Raw genomic sequence first — 22,874 nt, 5'->3', positions numbered from 1 at the left:
TGGGGACTCACTTCTTCTAAATCCTCCAATGCAGACTTTGGGAAGATCCCTTAGAAAATTCTTTCTCTGGTCCAACTTTGTCTTTCTATAATTTCCTCCCAATGTTCATATTTTGTTTCCAAGTCTATTGCTACTTGTCTTGGGAATTCTCAGGAATTATTTTAGTAGATATAATTAAAGTAGGTGAAGTTTGTAGGTCTCCTCTTTTGTGACCTTGAAACTAGGTATTGTATTATAAGGAACACAAGCATCTGGATGGACTTCCCCCTTTATTTCAATGTTTGGTAGAAAGAAAACATAATACTCATTGAAAATGTGTTCTACAAACTCAATGAAATCCTAGTATATTAGTCAGTTTTCTATTGCTATAACAAATGCCTGAGATAATTAACTTTCAAAAAGAGAAGGTTTATTTTGGCTCACAGTTTAAAGTTTCTGGTCCATAATCTATTGACCTCATTGCTTTTGTGCCTGTGATGAAACAGTGCATGATGATAGGATCACATGGCCAAAAAGGAAGGAAAAGAGTGAGAAGGGGACCCAGGTTCCCAAAATCCCCTTCAAGACAGGTGCCTTCCTTCCAAGTTTTCTAGGGTTTGCTCTTTCAAGGATATTTTAAAAGAGAAGCCCTAGATTGAGCAATAGGAGGTTCAGGTTCCAGATATCTCTACAGTTTCAAACAAATTATTTCACCTCTTTGAACTTTCCTCCCTCCTATGAGGAATGATGCTCTGATAATCCTCAAGTTCTAGCCATCCTGGGTATTTAGGATGTGGAGTCTTCAAATTTAAGTAAGTCGGGCCAGGATTTACCATATTCTTTGTCATGGCTACAAAATACAAGAATTTTTTTTTCTTTTCTCCACCTTTCTTCTCAGTGCAATGATTTGTTGATTTCTTTGAGCATCTGACACCTCATCATCTGTAGGTAATAAAATATAGCTTACAAATAAATGGAAGTTGTCTTAGCTTGGCATCCTCAGACTTGGGCACTTAAACAAAAAGATTTATGTACAAGTGACTTATTAAGGAAGTGTTCTTAGGAGAATCCAGAATAAGAGTGAGAGAAGAAGGGGCAGAAGCCAAACAAAGGAGCCATTGCAAACAAGGGTCCTAGCCTTGGTGACATACTGAGACAGTCTTTTGAATGAATGTGTATTATACCTTGCAGTGAGTCTCATCTTAAAGCAAAAAGATCTGGGCTTTTGTACTCCTATACCAGTCTGTTCATAGCTGTGGGCCTGCCTTGGAAAGAACATAAACTATCAGGCACTGTGGCTCTTGGTGGTCAGGTGAAGCAGGTTTAGGGTAATATTTACAAAAGGGGTCACAGAAATGGTAGGATGGTGACAAAGAACCAGTTAGGGGGCCAATCACAGCAGCAACAACATCTACTACAGAAGGTAAAACCATGAGTGAGTTTGAGTACATTGTGCTTCCTTTTACTGTTAATTTGGTCATATGCCCACAGAAATACTTTAAAGTTTTCATAAGAATGGGAGATTTTTCTGTTGGATTTGTATTCTGTCCTTTCATGCATCCATGAGTGGAATCATTTTATGTACGTAAAAAGACTTGTTTTTTCGCAGCCAATGATAGTCCTACAGTATATCACCTTGGTTCAAGGAACCAAGCCATGTACCTCAAAATACATACATTTCCTCTGGTTCTTTTCTAGGTGAGGTGGAGAGACTTGAAAATAAAAAAAAAAAGGCTTCTTGCTAGAGCTCCTAGAACCATCCTTCCAAAGCAGTCATCATTTCCCTCCAGTCACTGTGGCTGCACTAAGAGTAGCATTCAATAAATACTATTCAAATGGATGAACCAATTGTTGTGGTTTGCTTTGACTATGAAAATCAGGATAAATGAGACAGGGTTCAGTTCTGTCCCTCACTCCCTCCTGGTCAGTTAGTCCACTGTGCTTTGGCACCCAAATAAATAATCAGGAACTGTTGCATAATACAAACCACAACGCTAAATCCCCATTTAGCCACATTTGCAAAACAGACAAAAGAAACACTGGCATTTTTGAAAAGGAGAGATTTAGGCATAATCAGTGCTGGTGGTGGCTGGCTGCCCTGTTGTAATCCAAAAAATGCCAATGTTGGATGCATTTAAATGCTAGGCCACCCAAGACCCAGCACCTTAAAGAACAAAACCCAAGTCAAAGCCACCTGTCAGCTCTGCTTTTCTTAATCCTAGAATATCCCAGGGAAAGGGCTCATCAGAGAAGCCAGACTTCCCATCTCAGAAAAACCAGTTCAGGACACAATCTATTTATATCCATGTATTGAGTGAAGATTCCCCTGTAGGAATGGTGAGGTGTGGGATGATCTGGAAAATAAATAAGCCAACCAAGAAAAGAATTGGGCTTCTAATGATGCTCAGTGACTGTTCTCAGAGACTGTAAGGGAGAAGGTGATATTTTCATAAGCTGGTTGAAGTACCTGTCATTTGAAATGGTTTTCAACCAAATTCTCCTATAAGAAATGTATTCATGGGCTGGGGTTCTAGCTCAGTGGTAGAACGCTTGCCTCGCACATGCGAGGCACAAGGTTCAATCCTCAGCACCATATAAAAGTAAATAAATTTAAGTTATTGTGTTCATCTACAACTAAAAATATTTAAAAAAAAAAAAAGAAAGAAGGAAATTTATTCATGGTGTTTAACCTATGTCATCATCTTGAAAAGAACATACTGGGGAGAGAAAGAGCCTCCAGTACACACCCAGAGGGCCTTCTAAATGCCGGGGAACCACAAACTTGTGTTTCTAGATGGTTTTATCATAGAGTTACCAGAATATCTCATTGTACAGTTTTCAAAGATTGTAAGTCGTAAGTTATGCTACTTATGGATCTCCAATTCTTAGGAACATATGAAGAACCTATTGTTGAAAATGTAAATTCTAGCTCTAGGTTCACAGATCTGTCTCCATAGGTGGTATAACTGTCCATAGGTGGTGTAACTGTAAATCTGCATTTTTAACACACCACAGAAAAAAGGCTTTAAGGCAAGGAGACCTCAGAATGTACTACTAAAAGTCCTGTGTGAACAGTTGTGATTTATCCATTACTAAATTAATAGCATAAAATGGATGCTAGACATTACATCATTTCATTCATGAGCCAATGTGTTTCTCATATGTGAAATATAATCTTTTGATTTAACTAAGAAATTGATTATGACCTGTATTGCTCATTATGAAAGAGAAGTAGTTTGAATTTCATGCACAAGAATGTTCAAAATATAATATCAGAGAGCCAAGTCCAGCCCACACTCTTAAAAATTTATAATCATGGCCATTTGGGGCACCAGGAGATAGGGATTAAGTTGTGTGATAAGAATGGTTGCTTAGCATATATGAATCTCCATATTCGATCCTCAGTACCAAAAAAAAAAAAAAAGAAAAGAAAAGAAAGAAAAAAGAAAGAGCCATTCTTTTTAAAGTAGCTTCCTTTTTTAAAAAAATATTTTTTAGTTGTAGTTGACACATACCTTTATTTATTTATTGATATGTGATGCTGAGGATCAAACCCAGGGCCTCACACGTGCCAGGCGAGTGTGCTACCACTGAGCCACAACCCCAGCCCCAGAAAGAGCCATTTTTAGTGATAGATGTGTAAACAGAAACTTGCTATTTTTGTCAAAAGTACTCTTTTGATTCTTAGTTTAGCATTAAGACATGAACTTCATCACATTCTGAGGAATAATGAATTATCAGAACCACATATAGTCTCCAACATTCAAAATCCAGTGTTTTCTTCCTCTATTGTAAAGAAAATTTTTATCTTCGATAGACTGTTATTTGGAGAAAATAGGAAGTATCAGGTAGGGGTGTGTGTGTGTGTGTGTGTGTGTGTGTGTGTGTGTGTGTGTGTTTCTGATACATATCTTTACTTAGCTTTCTGAGTGAAAAAATTTAGCTCATGGATATTAGCCTGTTTGTCTACCCTGAGAGGGAAGGTACTATTAGGAGACCCATGGCTCCATAAGTTTTCAGTCCACTTGAGAAGCAAATGATGCTGGAGATCTGCAGAACTTATAAACTAAAGAAATTACAATAAAGATGCCCTGATTTGGTTGTTACACATTGCATACATGTTTATCAGCTACATCCCATAAATATGTACAATTATTATGCACCAATTAAAAACCAAATAAGTGAAATTAAATAAAAATTATGCACAGCGCTAGGGTGGAAACACAGTGGAGAGGTGGGAGGAAATAACAACTGAAATTTAAAACTCTGCTGGAGTAAATAACATACTATATGCTCAAACTGGAGAATACAGCCACAGTAACACCTAGAGGATAATTCACAGCAATAAGTATACTATACCCAAAAAAGAAAATGTAAAATAAATGATCTGTTTTAGTCAGCTTTTTCACTTCTGGGACTAAAGGATCTGACCAGCACAACTGTAGGGGAGGAAAAGTTTATTTGAGGGCTCACAGTCTCAGAGGTCTTAGTCCAAAGAAAGCCAACTCCATTCCTCTGGGCTCAAGTTGAGGCAGAACATCACCACGGGGTGTGTGGCAGAGGGAAGCTATATCATGGTGATCAAGAAGCAGGGAGAGAGACTCCACCTCCAGAGACAAAATATATACCCCATAGCCATGCCGGCAATTAACCACTTCCTCTAGCTACACCCCACCTGCCTCTAGTTAGCACTCAGTTAATACCATCAGGGATTAATTCCCTGATTGGGTTAAGACTCTCACAATCATTTCTCCTCTGAAACTTCTTGCATTGTCTCACATGTGAGCTTTTGGGAAATACCTCATATCCAAACCATAACATGATCCATTTGTCAATTTGAAAAAATATTAAAAGAAAAACACAATAATACACAATAATACATCTTGGGAAGAAAGGAGAAATAACATAAAAATAAAGACAAGGAAAGAAAAAATTTGAGATTAAGAACATAGGTAGATGACAATTAATATTAAAAGCTAAGTATATGGACTCATATATACCTGTCAAATCACTCTGCGTTATTTTCCAACATGTAAATGAAACTAAAAATAAAATAGTCTGCAGTTTTTAACTGACAGATAAAATATCCACTGAAACTTACTTTGAGAATAAATATCCTTTGGAAAAAAAAAGAAAAACTTGTTAGTGATCCAAACTCCTGATCTTAAATTTAGCTTAAGTGTCAATAGTTTCCTGTAAGCCTCATTTCCTCATCTACAAAGTGCTGGTGACAATAATACACACATCCTGTGTCATTTTAAGTTTAGTATAAGATTATATATACTATATTAAAAGCACTTAAAACAGTATCTAGAAAACAGTAAGCCTCCATAAGTGTTAGTTAATGTGATTTTTATTAATATATAAGTACAGTTGTCCACTTGGTTGATAAAAGTCCCTTCATTTTTCTTTGACCTTTGTTTTCATGAACTTTTGAAATTGAAGTTTTACTTTCCCAGAAGGCACCTCTGGGTCTAAGAAAAGGAGCTTCATTCAAATGATGACCTGTGTGACCAGATATCAAGATGTAGATTTCAGTTCTTTGTTATTCAGGCAGTAAGAGCTGACTTACATAGATTTGTTGATTCATGTTATTAATTAAAAGAGGAAACATGAAAAGAAACTGATTATTAGCTTGGGATACACTCTCCTTATTCCTTCCTTAAGAGTTCTTGCTCTATGATGGACTCATGGAATGTTCCAAGTAGGGTGAGCTCTATCTACCTTATAAAACAAAACACTCACCATTATCCAAACTTGTCTTGCCTTCCTGAGCCCAATCTCATATACGAATTCAGGCTCTGTAGTGAGAAAGCAATTTTACCCAGAGCAAATTCATTTCCATATTTTTACTCTGTGCATCATTTCTTGTTTCAAAATGTGTTCTGAGAAACACCACAGGAAGCTCCATGACAAGGAGATTTTAACAGAAAAATACAAAAAACAAACAAACAAAAGAAAACCCCATATATCTTTCACTATATCTGTTGATAGGAAATGTGTAATGCTTCAGGGATATTTAAGACTGATAAGGAATGTTTAAGGACTTCTGTTTCACTTTTGCTGTTTCTTTCTTTTCTTAAGCCAGAGATCCACAAATGTTCTTTTGCATAGAGCCAGGCAGTAAATATTTTCAGCTTTGTGGGCCATATGATTGCTACCACGATAGCATGAAAGGAGTGGGGAAGCAAAAGAATGAGCATATGCTCCTGGTCCAATAAAACTTTATTTACAGACCCTGAAATTTGGATTACATATGTTTTTCACATGTCCCAAAGTTTTTAAATCTCTCATTATTCTTTAACTGTTTAAAAAGAGAGAAACCATCGTCAGTTCAAGCCCAATATAAAAACAGGCAGCAAGCTGGATTTGACCCATAGGTCCTAATTGCCCAAAGCCAACTGTTTTTCTGCTTTTGTGTGTGTGTGTGTGTGTGTGTGTGTGTGTGTGCGTGCGCGCGCATGCACACACTAGAGATTAAACCCAGGGCCTTGTATATTGGAGGCAAGCACTCTACCAACCAAGCTATATGGAATTACCTTCTAACCCCAATTAGCGACACTTATTAACATTCCAGGGGAGAGTGTTTAGGCTTTGTGTTAGCTTTGTGTTGCTGTGACCAAAATACCTGACCGGAAAAATTTGGAAGGAAAAACGTTTACTTTGGCACAGAGTTTCAGAGGTTTGGTCCATGATAGGCAAATTCTATCACTCTAGGACCAAGATAAAGTCAAACACAAGGCAGAAGGGCATGGCAAGGGAGAGCTGCTTAGCTCATGGTGGCCAGAAAGTAGAGAGGGAAAAGGGAAAGTACCTCAGGAAAAATGCACCCTTCCAGGGCACTCCCCCAGTGACCCACCTCCTCTAATCACACTCACCTGCCTACAGTTAGCACCCAGTTAGTCCGCTAAAACTAGGATGGACCAATTAGATCACAGCTCTCACAATCCAGTCATTTCACCTCTAAAATATTCCTGCCTTAACACAGGAGCTTTTGGGGGTCACCTCATGTCTAAACCATAACAGTGTGCTCTAGGTCAGAGCTGCTCTAAATATGGCCTGTGAACCAACAGCATCAACATCACCTGGGTGCTTGTCAGAAACAGAGAAACTGGGACCCCAACCTTACAACCAAATCACAGTCCTGAGCGTGGGACCCCAGAGTCTGCTTCAACAATTTTTCTTACAATTCTAATGCCTTTGGAGTTATTAAAAGCACAGTCCTAAACTGTAATTTGGAAAGTGCTGGTTTGGGAACATTTAAGAAACTATTGTCAGAATATAGCGGTTCATTCAGTCACTCATTTAACAAGTCAATTAACAGGAACAGTTACTAGGAGCCAGACTCTTGGCTATGCACTGGTGATTTGAGATAATCAATGAGATTGGGCTTTTAATGGACTGGGACATTATCTTACATCAGAGCTCCAGGGAATTGTTTCCAGTGGCTCTGTTTCCTGGCTTCCTGGCTTACCAATCAGGTTTTGCTAGTTGGGACCACACCACCACCTCAGGCCACACATGGGATGGTGGTTTAATGCGGTAATAAGAGCAGAGTGCCCCCTGCCACCCTGATATTAAATGTCCTTTCATTATTAACATTATTTCAGCTGCTGAAGTGATGTTAATCGGAACCATTATGCCTGCATCTCAGAAAGCTAACACTCATGGGTTTGGGGTTTATGGGGACAGCTTTTCAAGCACCAGCCACAAATAGCCCAACAGATGAGCTGGAGGTGTGCTCAGTTCCCACTCTTGGACCCGTCATATTAGGAGGACAGACATTGCTTTTCTAGCTTTGAAATACCGTATGTTGAGATCTTTCGGATTCATCAAATCACAGATAGAATCCTGTATTTTAGAGGGATACAAAGGTGTGGGAGTTCCTGGGGGCGGGGGGTTAGGGGAAAGACACGGAAATGAAGCAAACAAGTGTGTGTAAGTTATACACCACCTGGCTTCTCTGCCAGCATGCCACCTGCCTATCAGCCAGACCCAGACAGGTTGCCATTACCGTGGATCCAGGGGGCCCAACAGCTGTTCTTCTTATGCCAAGAATAGCAACTTTAAGAGGAGAGTGCCAAGGAAACAGGAGACGAGAGAGAGAGAGAGAGAGAGAGAGAGAGAGAGAGAGAGTGTGTGTGTAAGAGAGCGAGGCAGAGAGAACAGAATGCACAAATATCCATAGCAAATAAACCCAGAAGAGTGGGCGATGGCGGTAGTACTACAGGTGTAAAAGCACATGAACCCTTTCTAATAAATTGGCCTATTAAAAGAAAAGGTCAGGTGCTTGTCTAGGCTGAAGGAGGATGTTCGTCCAAGACACCGAGCAGCAAATCTTAAGGATGGAGAACAGGGCCGGAAGGCGCTCTTGTTTGTTTCCCTGTGGTGATCCTCTGAGAGGTACTGCTTAGAGACTAGAGACGCAGCACTCTGGTGGTTTCCCTGGTTTCAGGCTTCCAGGGTGCTCAGCACCACAGCAACATGCCTCCTGCCCAGCCATTAGGAAAGGAAAGCTAATTAACAGAGACTGGATTTGTTCCAGTCTTAGCAAAGGGCATAGCATTCTACTGAATGAGCAAGGTTTTCTGAATATTAAACCCCCACATCCTTACAAAGTTGATCAGAATTTTGTATAAGTTATTCCCTTTAACAAGCCTATGAGATTGGGATTATTTGCCCTGTTGAGAAAACTAAAGACTCAAAGAGGGTAATGAACTTGCCTAGAGTCACCCATCTTCTGAGTGCCAGAACTAAAGGTCCAACTCTGTCCTTCAGATGATAAAGCTTTTATTCACTCCACTAAGCTCTGGTTCATCATCTACCCACCATTTTATTCTGGAGGCTAGATCTTCCATCACTTGGAAACACTGAAGTTTTACTTCTGCTCATCTTAAGGTTCAGGAAGGACTTGGTATAAATTCTTTTCCATTTCTGTTTCTTAGATTTCTAATTTTAGAGCCCTGCATTTAAGGAAAACGTTACAGCTTGACATCCTTTGAGCATGCATTCCAGTGACCAGGAGAGGTATTTGAAAATTAGCAGGCTTATGGTATGATGCCCCATCAATTTTTTAACGGACTCTCCATAAAACTAACATGATCTTGCTAACTTGTTTTTAATGCCAGTAATAGAATGCATCCCTGAAAATTCTTTTCTCCTTTTGGTATGATTTTGCATTTGACATTTTATCCAAGAATCACAGATAGAAACGAACTGTGAAATCTATTATCTCCAAAGTTTCACTTTGGGATTCCTCCAGCCTAACAACACTAAATAGTAAGACCTGCTTCACAAGAGTGAAAGTGTGAAAAGATTACAATACAATGTACTAAATGAAAATCCCAGAGGAATTCAGTCTTAGAAGTCAAGAAAACAGTAGAATAGGGAAGATGGAGAAAGGATTGCTAAGCCCCCTCCTCCAGATTCATCTCAAAGACCAACCCCTATGATTTTTGGTTTCCTTGCCTCTCAGTGGGTGTGTTTCTGATATTCTGACAAAGAGTTTTTATTTTATTTTTGCAAAAAGTTATTCTTACACAAATAATAATAGAATGGTAATGTCCCAAAGCCCTAAATCTAAAATTTTCTCCCAGCTTTGGTTTTAAGTGGGACATCAGAGAGGGTGATGAACTTGCCTAGAGTCACCCATCTTCTGAGTGCCAGAACTAAAGGTCCAAATCTGTCCTTCAGATTACAGAGCTTTTATTCACTCCACTAAGCTCTGGTTCATAATCTACCATAAATACTAATATAAAATACACAAATCTATTTTTCAGTTAGGTAGTCATGCTCATATGCAATGCTCCTATTCCATGGTAAACTTCTTCAAGACTTCATTAGTATAACACCAGCTGCTATAACAAAACAAAATAATGTGCTCACATGTCCAGTGGTGCAGCAGAAGAGGAGTGTCTCATTCACCTATGTAAGAGCTCAGGTGTTCTGGTCAGCACTCAACCTCACCTCCTAAAGGAATTTGGAAGACCCAAGTTCCCACAGCCTCGTGCTCAGCTGTTCTCTGGGGTCCTATTTTTTTATGTCAGAAGAGATAGGGAATGGAATACTGGCATCTGAACTGCTCCAGTCTGACAAGGACATGCTTTATTTCCACTACAATCCATGCACCATCTCTAACCACATGGCACCACCTCTTCGCAATGAGGACTGGAAATGTAATTCCTGTAGACAACCATCTCCCCAAGGCTGTGCTTTGCCATGCAAGAGGAAGGACAAATTCCAATGCACAGTTGACCATCACAGATGAGAAGAGCCCATGCCTTCTACAACTGTGCTGCTCAGAGAAGTTTTTTTCTCACCAGACTTCCTTGGGTGCTTTTATCCCGATTCCTCTGATGGCAATATCTGGGCACATGACTTCTTTAGCAGGCCTGTTGTGCCTCCAAGGGCCACCCAAGGAAGCAGGTATGTCCCCTAGTACCATTATTATCACACTTAATTATCTGATTTCCTTTTTTCACTTCTATTTTTCCCAGTTAGACTCTAGTTCCATGAAGATAGTGAATCTTCCTGTCTTGTTCATCACCATATTCCTAGTGCCTAATACTGCCCTGCCGTATTATGGGGACTCAACAAATACTTGAGAAGGAAGAGAGGATAGAAGAAGGAAAAAATGGAAGGAGAGAAGTTTGCTCTTAGAGGGATCTCAATCTTGCTGCCTGTAATTTGCAACCATATGGAATTTCAAAAGAGTAGCCAAGCTGATCACATTTTAGGGCCTAAGATCCATTCCCCTTTGGAATAATAATGTCTCACGCACACACACAAACCCTCCTGACAACTTCTGATAACAATTGAAAGAGACAAAATTAAAAAATCTTTTTCTTCTAAATGCAAAGGAATACTATTCAACATGAAAAATCAATAATTATTAATACATGCTATAATGGGGATGAATCTCAAAACAATTATAATAGCATATACTATAATTACATAACATATCCTGTGACTTATTCTATATGAAATTCTAGGAAGTACAAACTATAGTGACAGGAAGTAGAATGGCAGATTTGTGGGCACAGGGGTGGGATGGGGTAGGGAGCAGTGGATGGATAGTATTACAATGAGTTTAAGGAAAACTAGGAGTGATAGATATGTTCATTTTCTTGATGTGATCATAATTGCCTGGGTTTATATAGATGCCAAAACTTCTCAAATTGTGCATTTCAGAATATGTGAGATTTGCTGTGTGCCAATTATACATCAATAAATCTGTTCAGATAAAAATTTTAAAAGTGTGACATGTCTTTAAAGACACATATAACACCATGGTAGCCATATAGCACCATGGTAGAGTAGACAAACATGCATTTATGGCACCTTTTGGAGAAACGGCATAATTGTGTTGACCCCCAAAGAATGTGATGTGCTTTCCGTCTTGGAAGGTGACTGAGCTGTGGGGCCAGTCATCTAAGAACTTGGGCCACTTAGATCTTTGCCCACATTTGCACATGCTTCTACAAGCTCTCATGTTTTCAAATCTGCTTTTTCTCAGGTTCCGCAGCAAAACCCATCACTGACCCCCCAACCCAGGCACCCAGCCACCCCCCACCGCTACCATGGCTGAAGACGCGGACATGCGCAATGAGCTGGAGGAGATGCAGCGGAGGGCTGACCAGTTGGCCGATGAGGTGAGAAACAGAGACCTGGAAGGATGAGCAAAGGAAGGGGAATTTGGGTTCTGGGAAAAAACCTTCCTCTAATTTCTAATTTTTAAAAAATAATGACATCAATTTTCTAGGCTTCTGCAGACTAGATTGGGTTTATTATAAAACTTGTGTACTCACTGATGTCTAGATCCTAATTCTCAGTTTCTAGAAGTCTTAAGAAATCAAAGTCCTCTAAGAAAAGTGATGTCTATGGGTGTCTTGCAAGCACTGGTGTGCTGGACCTAGCTCAATTCTGACAGCTGGTTGTTAGGAACTTTTCCTGCTGATTGCTCAACACAAAGGTATTATATTGAATCATATAATCTAATAATTAGAAAGACGATGTTAAAATTAAAGGTAATAAAGACTCAAAACTCATCACTTCCTAATTATTTTACCACATTTGACTGTGATCCATGCTCTTGAGTTATTGACATCTATTGTATCTTGGGATTGGATACCATGTGTTACTGCAGATCCCCCCACCTCTGTGTTCAGTAACATCACATTGTAGTTAGAAATAAGACAGGGCAAGAATAATTACACCACAAAATCTGCAAACATTAAAAGTCACAGCTTGATTTGTTGTTTTGTTAATTACCTAGAGTTAAGACAGTAGAGAAAATGTTAACAATTCAGATGAAACTTAAAAGTATGTTTATTAAAAAATGAGGAAAATCATCCAGTATTTGAAAACTATAATTCTCTTCAGCAAAGACATCACTTTCTTTATTGACCAATGAGCCTAGTTCCAATATATGTTCTTGTTGTTTCATTTTCCCTCTTATATGCAACCATCATTCATATCAGGACCACACTAGTTCATGGCATCTTTAGCTATGGTTACAAGAGTTCCAAAACCAACAAAGTTTTCAGAGGGGATCAATTTATCTATATGAAATTTATAAAGTGACTAAATTATATTGTTATATTGTGTGCACATATGAATATATAACATTGAATCACACCATTATGTAAAACTACAATGCACCAACAAAACTATGCAAAAGTAGAAATTTACAATAGTGTTGTATATTTCATTGTTTGCAAATTCTGTGCTACTCATTCTTTATGTTAGCAAAAAAATAATTTTGAATACATGCATACATATTTATATATTTTGTCCAGAGAGGTACTACTTCAAAGAGCAACCTACTTAAGTCTTTTCTAAGAAAGTTAACATCCTTCAAGTTCCTGCAGAATCTTGTCCAAAATAAGTTTGTCATGTGAAAGCATAGCTTTGAGAAATCACACTGATTCTTGGATTTTAGTATTGTTAGAGGAACTAAGAAAAAAGTGACAATACTGTGCCTGTGGGACAAGCACTGAGCTCAGACTTTCCATTGAATTTTTTCTTATCTAAGAATGAAGATAATTATTATAGCTGTCTCCTATAGGCTACTTATTTCAAACATATTTGATTTTTTTTCACCCTAAGGCGACATTTTAATTTGTATTGATAACAACTTCCAATTGTGTTTCTAGGAGCTTTCTAAGAAACTTGATGCTATATTCATCTCAATTCATGAAAAATTATGTTTGTGTTTAAAATTCAATATTCTTAGCCCAGGGAGGCCAAATTAGTCCTCTGAGTATTTGAGATAATTTTTCATGCATCCTGAGCATGCAAAATTATCTCTTCCAGATTACTTTGTCTTTGATATCAAGATCGGCTTCATATGGCTTTGATTTTATGAAGATTAAGCTTTCATGTAATTGCTTTAGGGAATCCGATCATGTAGAAAGCCTGATAGGAAAGAGATTGAAAATGGAAAGACATTTTTTGTATTTCGGTTGCAAATATAAAATAATATGTGACAGGGACCCTTTTGTATTTCTCAAGTGAAGAAAGTATTTCTGGCTTTTCAAGATCTCTGGTTCCTGCACTTATAGTATTTATTTATTTATTTTTATCTTAGTCGCTGGAAAGCACCCGTCGTATGCTGCAACTGGTCGAAGAGGTAAGGAGTGACTATATTTTAAAATAAAGAAACTAATCCCTTAGGTAGACATGTTCTTTTCCTAGCCCCTACTGCATTCCATTGGCCACAATCTTATTAATTTCAGGGTTAATAGAGCCTACCAGAAAGTCACAAAATGAAAGAGATGCCATATTCAACTTGCCAAATAGCCGTCTAGGTGAATTCACCCTGCCTCCCACCCCAGCCCACCTTTATAGTTTGGGATGCAGAAAAGTATAGTATTTCTAAGCCAGTGCTCCCAAGAAATCAGAAAAGATTGAAGTCGCATTAAGCAGAGCAATTTTTACTATATAAAGGAATGATCTACATAAAAATCTTCATTTGTAACAATTTTGATGCCTGTATATCACAACTAATCTTGAAATTCTGTTCTGACTTTAGCAATATTTATGACTTTTAAACTAGGTAACTATATAAGTATATCATTTTCAGAAACTGCTATATTTAGAGTCAGGCACTAACAATCTATGAAAAATAGGAAAAATCTTAAACAAAGAGAAAATCAAGGCCAATAATATAAATATAAAAGCTCTTTTATATTCCTGACTCTGGATTGCACATCCATTTGCAAGGCATGGTTAATGAATCCCAAACTATTTTTAAATGGGTAAAATAGGGCAGATAGCAATAATGGAATCAAAAGGGCATTTGCAATAAACCTCACTCATTCCAATTTGGTAGAGCAGCAGTCAACCAGGAAGAATAAATGGATTAATTGAACTTGCCCATTGGGAGAGATGAAGCGGGAAAAGAATGAGTCGGACTATATTTATCTTAACCTAATAAAACAAGCCTAATAGTTTTTATTCAGCGAGATGCTGTTTCAGCTGTGCTTTGAATGCAGCTGCTTATCAATGTATAAATTCATGTGTGATTATCGTTTTTAAAGATCTTGGGTTTTCTGTAGCAGAATGATTAAATGAGCCTACCCACCTCGTGCTACTGTCAATTGCATATGCAATGACATGAAAGGAAAAACGATAAATTTTACAAAGGCTAAAAGGAAAGGCCTCTCATGCTACAGTGTTGACGTCCTTCCTTATTTCTGCAGCTTTAGCTTCTCACCTAGGGAAGAAACATGGCTAGATGTGAATTGCCACAGAAGGAATGGGGAGAAGGTGGCAATAATGAACTCCCTAAAATTAAAAAAAAAAAAATCTGGTATTTCAGAAATGAGTCTTTGAGCCTGCAATGTAGCACAAATTGCCCCCTCCCAGCCCAGCAAGGGAAAGCAGCCTTCCATCTCTAAATGAGAAATGTTTATTTACTGTGTTCTGGGAACACTGTTCATGCAGAAATACTTGAGGAGTAAGAAGGAGACAGATATTCTAAATCTAAGAGTGCTGGCAAGTCTCTCAATGTGGTTTTATTCTCCCCCAGCTTCTCATGAGCAAAGAATGAAAGGAGCACACATTAATGAAATTTCTATATGGGCTCTGACATGAACCTGAAGAGTGCCCTGAAGTCCACTGATGTAATTATTTTATTGTATACTATTATACTATCATTATAACATACTTTATGACCTGGGACCACAGCCTCCAGTTTTAGTTCTCATTTTTGTTTATGCATATGCACAGGTAATATACGTTTCTAAATACCAGGACTGTCACCAATTTGCCTGCCTGTCCAGTGTTGGAATGCTGCCCAGACTGTGGAGAGTGGTGGACCAAGTGCCACCAACTTGACTAACTCCTCACCCTTCAGAATCTTGGGGACATGAACACTTTCTTTCTCATGTCTTCTTAAATTGCAAACAGTGTCAGCCAGTCTCGAAAAATCAGTGTCTGCTCTAAATTATTCTAAGAAACAAAAAATTTCCCAAAGCTCTATTGATGGAAGTAGGCTTCTCAAATTATGTGTTTTTGTTTCTCCCAAAGTGTTTCTCGATCAAGCATGAAGTTGCATCTTAGAACAAGAAGCAAAACAGATGGAAGCAATCTCCTACCTCTAATAAATAAGAGGAGGCTATTAGACTTTCCATCCTTAGGAAATTGTGAGCAAGACATTATTAGAATTGATTTTTTCTTACTTCCTCCTGGGTTATTTTATATTTATGGTCAAAACCCCCTCATATCTAGGGCATTGGCTATTCAGATGATATTCTGCTTTTCAATCAAAAAGGAAATTCTCTTTAAAGAGAATCAGCATTAAATATTCATCAAGGGCAGAAATCATTTGGAAAATCTGAGCTTTGAAATACCAGGATCTTGCCCATGATCCCAAAGTTCATCAGTGCTATATAATTTGAATTGAACTGAATCCTTATTGAAATTCAGTCTCAAAGACAGGAAAGGTTACTAAAATTGTGAAACCTCCCTAGGGCAAACAATTCCACTTTCAGCGGAATATACAACTTTGCACCATCCCTAATAGACTCCAGGGTATAACATCGCGGCTGGGTGGGGAGGCACTTTTTAATAGAAGCCATCAGCATTTCAAGGACAATATAAAGTTACCCAGAGATCCCTGGAGAAGTTCAGAAAAACTGAATACTGTAGACAGGCAAAAAGGTTAAAATCCTGTAGCACTTGCTTTCCAGCCTGGACTTGGGAACTTGCATTTGGTGGACACATTTCAATGAATATTTACTGAACACCTCACTCTGCTGATAGGAGAGAAGATATATATTGATGTCTTTCAGGGAAACAGAGAGGCAAATAATTCTCCAAATGCAAGGTCGTACCTACCTAGAAAGCACAGAAAAGGGAATATTTGATTCTAGTAGGAGAATCATGAAGGTATTCTCAAGGAGAGACATTTGATTCTGGGCAAAAAAAAAAAAAAGTTAATTCTGCTAATGCTAAGTGCAGGAAATGAAGGCTACACATTAATGCCTTGAGCTATGAAAACTAGGCCCAGGAAAAGCCACACTGCTTTAGGGCAAGCAGATTGGAAAGCTATACAGCTTTCATGGAGTAATTATTGAACCACTAGCCTATCATGAATGTTTTAGCATCTTTTCTTTTTATTCCAACTGATCTTTCAGAACACTCTGGCCATGGGAAGGGAATAAACATTCTAAAAGCTGTGCTTGTGTTATGACAGACCCTGTGCTAGAAAACATTCAGGTTGGGCAATTGTTGTGGGATCTTTTGGAACTCCAGGGACTTCCTTTAGTGTCTTAGCTTTAGGTCAAATGTAGTGGGCTTTGGGGATAGCATTTCAAAATGACAAAAGGAAAAACTGAAAATGTTCTATAAACATTGTCTTAGTTCATGTGTAAAAATAAATAAATAATATAAACAACACAATAAAAATATAGAAATAATCTTTTTAAAAAAGAAAGAAATGTAAAGAAGAAAATCCCTCCTATCTCCGACTTCCCCCATTTTTACATAGGCTATTTTCCAAGCTATCTTGGAAACCAAGACTTGAGCTAAGGTAAAAATAGAACCACCTCGTCTCACTCCTAGCTATTAAAACAAAGTATTCTTTCAGGAATAGGAGAAAGTAATATTCTGTCTTCCTGAAGTATTGCCCTCATCCATGCCTCAACCTCTAAGTTTTTTGGTTTTCCCAAAGAACGCCCAGTTATTTTGATTGAAGTCATCAGCAAAACAGTGGAACCAAATGTAAATTCTAACATTTACTAAGAGCCTACCACATGTCAGGTCCTGCCTGGTCTTAAAGCCTTCATTACTATCACATAAGATCTAATTCCATCTTTGTAGCCACATTTTACTCTACTTCATCTTCATTTTACCCTGAAGGAATGTGAGGTACAGAGGGTTAAGTAATTTACATAAGATGCACAGTTATAAATGGCAGAGATGAAATTAAAACCCAGGACTACATGATTCCAGAGCAGTTAATTTACCTTCCACCAGCCCCTCCTACTATATTTATTTATTTATTTTATTTGAGAGTTTAACGCTGCGGGGGAAAGTATCTTAAAAAAAAAAAAAAAAGCAACTTGTTCTTAATGGATTGAGATTCCACTCAAATTAAATCCTGCATCTTAATGTATTTCTTCCTGAAGTTAGCACAGCCTCCCATTGAGTTGAACTAACTTTTAGCCTTCTGTAGTTCATTTTATCTTCATAAAGACTGTGGGAAGTAAGGGAGCTTTTGCTGCCCCATTTAACTGCTGGGGAAACTGGGACACAGAGGAGTTGGGTTGAAAGCCACAGGATTGCAAAGACAGGTCTAGAATTTAGAATTTCTGACTCCCAGATTGATTCCATTTCTGCTCAGGGACCAGCTGAGAAGCACAGTTGAGAAGCCATGCATTTGTCTTCCGCTTGCCTTTAGTGCCTGGGTAGAGTAGAGGTCAAATAAACAATTATGGAACAGAGGAACAAATGAGTAAATAAACAAAATAATGAATGCATTAAACACTAAATGAACGGAGGAGGCTAAGTGCAATGGTGCACACCTCTAATCCAAGCTACTTGGGAGGCCGAGGCAGAGGATTGCTAGTTCAAAGTCAGCCTTAGCAACTCAGCAAGACCTTGTCACCCTGTCTTGCTAAATAAATAAAAAAGGAAAAGGACTGGGGGTGTAGCTCATTGGTCGAAAACCCCTGGGTTCAAACCCCAGTACCACAAACAAGTAAATAAGCAAATGGAGGAATGAGTAAGCAAGGAAGCGAATGAACCAGCCAACCATCCATACCGTATGACTGCATCTCACCCTGATCTTCAGTAGGGAAAAATACCTGACAGGTCGCATGACTCTTCTAGTCTCACAGCTGCTTCTGGCTGAGCTAAGAGCATACCCCAGCTTTCCTTACCTCACATCAGTGCTCTCTGCTCCTGTACTGCCAGATCAGAGCAACTTCCAACGCTCTCACATTTTTTAGTTTCATGAGTCATTCTAGTGCAGAAACACTTAGCACCAAATTGAACATACATGAAATTATACTTACAGGGATTCATATAAAATAAATGGGTCTAGCAGACTATCAAAATGTATAAATAGATAAGAGTTGATCTGACCACATGAAAATCACTAACCTTTTTCCCACCAATGGTCACCAGTAGAATGGAGCAGAGTCTTCAGGCAAGCCTTGCTTGTGTCCTCAGAGAGAAACTGGTCTCTGAGTTGCCTCTGTCCTCAACAGAACCTCCACTGCCACATCCATATGCTTGAGGAAGCCATCTGCTTTTTGTAATTTAGTCTCATAAGCAGTGGCTAAAATATGCAGAAAAAGGGCAAAGACGTCATTACAATTCAGGCTGTTATAGACAGAAGTTCATTTATAACACATTTAAGGAAAAGACGGAAATGTCTTTCATGTTCTGGAATCTTGCTGCTCAGTATGTGTCCATGCACCATCAGCATGCATCAGAAAGCTTGTTAGAAATGCAGAATGTCAGGCTCTATCCCAGTGCTACTGAATCTGAATCTGAATTTTAACAAGACAATTCATGTACAGGTAATCCATGTGCACATTCAAGTTGGAGAAGTAGTGATCTAGAAACTTCTGATGGTGGAAGGTAATGATGATATATTTAGTAGGCCTAGATATTCTTCTATAGATGCATTTTTTTAAATGCATTTATCTTAAAAAGACTTCATGCCATGCTAACTATACACCAAGCTCCATTCTAGCACATTCCACTTATTCATTTATTGAATTCACATAAGAACTCAATGAGGTATAAACTCGTTACTGCTGTGTCACAAATGAGAGAACTGATGTACCTTGTAGTTAGGACACTCGTCCAAAGTCCTGCAGCTAGGAAATGAAATCACCAGGATTCCAGCCCTGAATCTGCTCTAGAATCTGTGCTCTCAGTGACTCTCCTGATGTCACCCTGGGCCATCATTCTTCCTACCACACTCTGACTTGGCCACAAAAGCCTGTCAAAATGTGCTCAAAAACAACATAGGTTTTTGTGACCTGGGGCGTTAACTGTATGATTATTCTAAAATGATGAGTTTATAATGGCTCACAGTGATTATTTCCAGTGTTTTGTTTGACTTTTGAGAAGCACGACTGGAATTTAATTGTCAGCCCCCACTAACATCTCCCTTTCTTTCTTAGTTCTTAAGTAAGTCAGTTTATTCTGTGGGTTTCCATGAACTTTCCTTGAAAAACTAATTCATCTAAACTGTAGGTAATGTCATTTTATATTCATTAAAAGTCACTCTGCGAAATGGGAAGTCTTTATTTAACTGGTTAGAATTCCTAGAACCTGTGATCCCTAAGTATGAGCAATACATGTATCTTTGTTCCTTCTCCCTTGCTCACTAACTCCCACTCCCGCTGTCCCAATAATGCAGATGGTGTTGGTTTATTTGGATAATAAGGAATGAGAGGAGAAGTGACTTTTAAAGACTTCTTCTTAACAAAGGAACTGCAGTAAGCTTGGACAGGAGTTTTTTTTTTTTTTCCCACACAATATCATTGTACAGACTTTTAGATTTTAGAATAAAAAGCCCTTATTTCTGATCTTGTTCCCTCTTCTAAATCTTACAGAACTTCTCTCCAGAGAAAGAAAATAGGCAAATTAGTTTCTCTCTGGCTGTGTTTCTCAACTTCTGTGAGGCCATGCTCTCTTCTAATAAACCTATACATCTCACCCTCAAGATTCTTATGCACCTTCCCCATGGCCAGAAGAGAAAATTCAGTCTAGAGGATTTTGAAAGATTTGCTTTCTGTGGTTGGTGTTATGAAAATCCTATGTGTTTTTATTTTTAAGGCATAAAATTACATTATAATTTTAAGTGTGTGTATGTCAATACACACTTCATGTTTTGGAAGCCCCCTCCCAGGCTCTACTTGTGGTGATTTTACTACACCCCTTCCTTCAGCCCCTAAGATCACTGATAGAGTGAGTCCACAGGGTACTCATTCCTATGAATCCCTCCCCAACCCCTAATGTTCTCACCATATTTCCTCCCTTTTTTCTTTGGTCTTTCTTCATTTTCCATTTCTAGGGCTAATTGTCCCCTTACTGATGTATCTTTCTCTCTTTTCTCCCTCTAAATCCTTTTCAACTTTGCTACCATTATTGGAATGTAGAGTAAAGATGCTGGTATCAGGACTTTGGTTATGTTGGATGAACAAGGAGGTAAGTTCAGATTTCTTCAGTAAGAAATTTAAATAAAGTGGTTTTTTTTTTAATTCTTTGTGCATCCACAGGAGGCCATTTGAGCATGTGTTACACACATATGTGAGTTTGAGGGTTCTAGAATTTTCATCTTGCTAATTTTTCTTCTCTGTTGAAAAGATTGATAAACATGTAGAAATGCTGACATCTTTCTCATGACTAAATGAATGATACTATTTGTTATATCTTTTGGAGTAACAGAATCCATATGGGAAAGCCATGTGTTTGTATTTTTTAAAGAATAGGATTTTAAACAGTGTATGATTTGTTTATTCTCCTTACCCCCAAACTTTTCCACAAATTTGGGTTCCTTCACACCTTGATAGGATGAGAATGTTATAAATCACATTATCTGCTTCTTTTAACCATCCTAATTTATTATCTGGCAGTTTTGATTTTCAGGTCACTATGCAGATTCCTTAAATAACTAGAAGGTATTTTTAACAGGATATAAGCAAAGGGAAATGATCTGGAAAATAGAAAATTAAATCAATTGAAATATTAGGCCTGTTTTCTTATCATTATTTAAGCACACTCTATTTTATTATCTTAAAAGTTTAACCTTTGTGCTATAGATTTATTTCAAAAAATGGAAAATCTTATCTTGCATATATGTATGTGTGTATATGTATCACTCTTTTATTTTTTTTCTCCAAAGACCATTAAATACTAAATAGAAACAAAAACTAAATAATGACTGTAAGGAACCAAATCTCACTTTAAGAAAACTAGAGTTGCACATTTGAAAACAATACTTCTACACAATGATTTGTCATCACCACATCAAGTTCACACTCACACCTCAGCAATAGCAGATCTATTAACGGCCAAAGGCATTGGTTCCTAGCCATACAATGGCTGACATTTCATGTCTGTGGTAAGAGGAGCAAAATGTTCCATCACCTTGTACTGTTTAAAACAAAACAACAACACAAATATTTCCTAGTTATTTAGTGATTTTTTTAAAGATCACTACACTTTAGAATTTGCTAAAAGGATAAAAAGTAGTGTTGTAAATAAAATGGAAAGAATACAACAACAGTGAACCAAACTGATTATTTTAAACAAACAATACACTATCTGAGGAAATTTGGTTAGGGTGCAATCATTTTTACATGTACATGGAAGTCATATTGTACACATATTGGAGAACAGAGATTAGAGGCTCTTCTCTTTGAACTTTTGGCCTGTTTTTAAACTCATGATGGAAATGCTAGAAGCAGTGAAACTCGGGAAGCCGGCATTTTAGTATGGCATCTCCATATTCTATGGTGGCACCTAAAATGGGAAGGCCATAATATTTGTGGTTTTGTTTGGTGGCAAATATCAATATTAAAACTTATTCACAGCAGAGGTCCCAATAAACTCCAAGCATAAATTTCAAATTTGGACAATTGCCATATAGGTATCAGGCCTAAAAATGTTTTCCCAAAATATAGAAAGCCCTTACACAACTTTAAAGAAAAGAGCAATCAAAAGAAAAAAAAATAGACATAAGATAGGAATCATCAGTTTACAAATAGACATACAAAACTGGGTCTCAATCATCAATGGTAGTGAGATACTATTCTTTATCTAGTAGACTAACTTAAATTTTGAAAATTGATGTTAACCAATGTGATGAATATGCTGGGAAAACAAAAAACGCTTATTCTACAGATGGATGCTGTAGATGGATATAAATTTCTTGAAGAGTAATTTATGATACCTTAAAATTTAAAGTGTCTTGATTTTGATCAAGACATTCTACTTCTAGAATTTGACAGTGGAGACACGCATTTACAATTACTCAAAGAAAAATGTACATGGCTTACTTGTAGTCATGTAAGGCTAGAAACAGCCTATCTGAAAGCAGGGAGATGAACTAAACTAATTATGGTATGGCCATGAAATAAATGTTGTGCAATCAATACCATAAATAAAGTAAATCTTTACTGACATCTGGGAAGTTGGGGTGGAGACAGGAAGATAAGTTATTTAGAGTCCTCTAAGAAGCAAATGTTAAGGAGCAATACAAAGTATAAGAGATTTTGGGGGGACATGTCTGTGATGGGTCAAAGGGAAAGGGAGCAGATATAGGTAAGTGGAACGTTTAGACTTTTAAGGATTTTATGGATCCAATACCTATATCAGCAGAAGGAAGGAGGATTGGGTAGGAAGAGCCTCAAACTGTAATACTGCTT

The 22,874-nt window shown here is 37.9% G+C and overlaps 1 protein-coding gene across 3 annotated transcripts in view; it reads left to right on the top strand.

Annotated features, from left to right (window-relative positions):
* The first annotated feature begins 11,558 nt into the window (after positions 1-11,558).
* The window catches only part of Snap25 (synaptosome associated protein 25), a 29,884-nt gene continuing 18,568 nt past the window's right edge, over positions 11,559-22,874 (top strand). For all 3 annotated transcript variants that reach the window (XM_076848960.1, XM_076848958.1, XM_076848957.1), the window contains exons 1-3: positions 11,559-11,630; positions 13,568-13,609; positions 20,604-20,652. In XM_076848960.1, coding sequence (XP_076705075.1) covers positions 11,559-11,630; positions 13,568-13,609; positions 20,604-20,652 — 163 coding nt within the window. The remainder of the gene's footprint in view (positions 11,631-13,567; positions 13,610-20,603; positions 20,653-22,874) is intronic.

Source organism: Callospermophilus lateralis, chromosome 3 (genome assembly GCF_048772815.1).
Source record: "Callospermophilus lateralis isolate mCalLat2 chromosome 3, mCalLat2.hap1, whole genome shotgun sequence".
NCBI classification, from domain to species: Eukaryota; Metazoa; Chordata; class Mammalia; order Rodentia; family Sciuridae; genus Callospermophilus; species Callospermophilus lateralis.
This window is presented reverse-complemented; position numbering and strand designations above follow the sequence as displayed.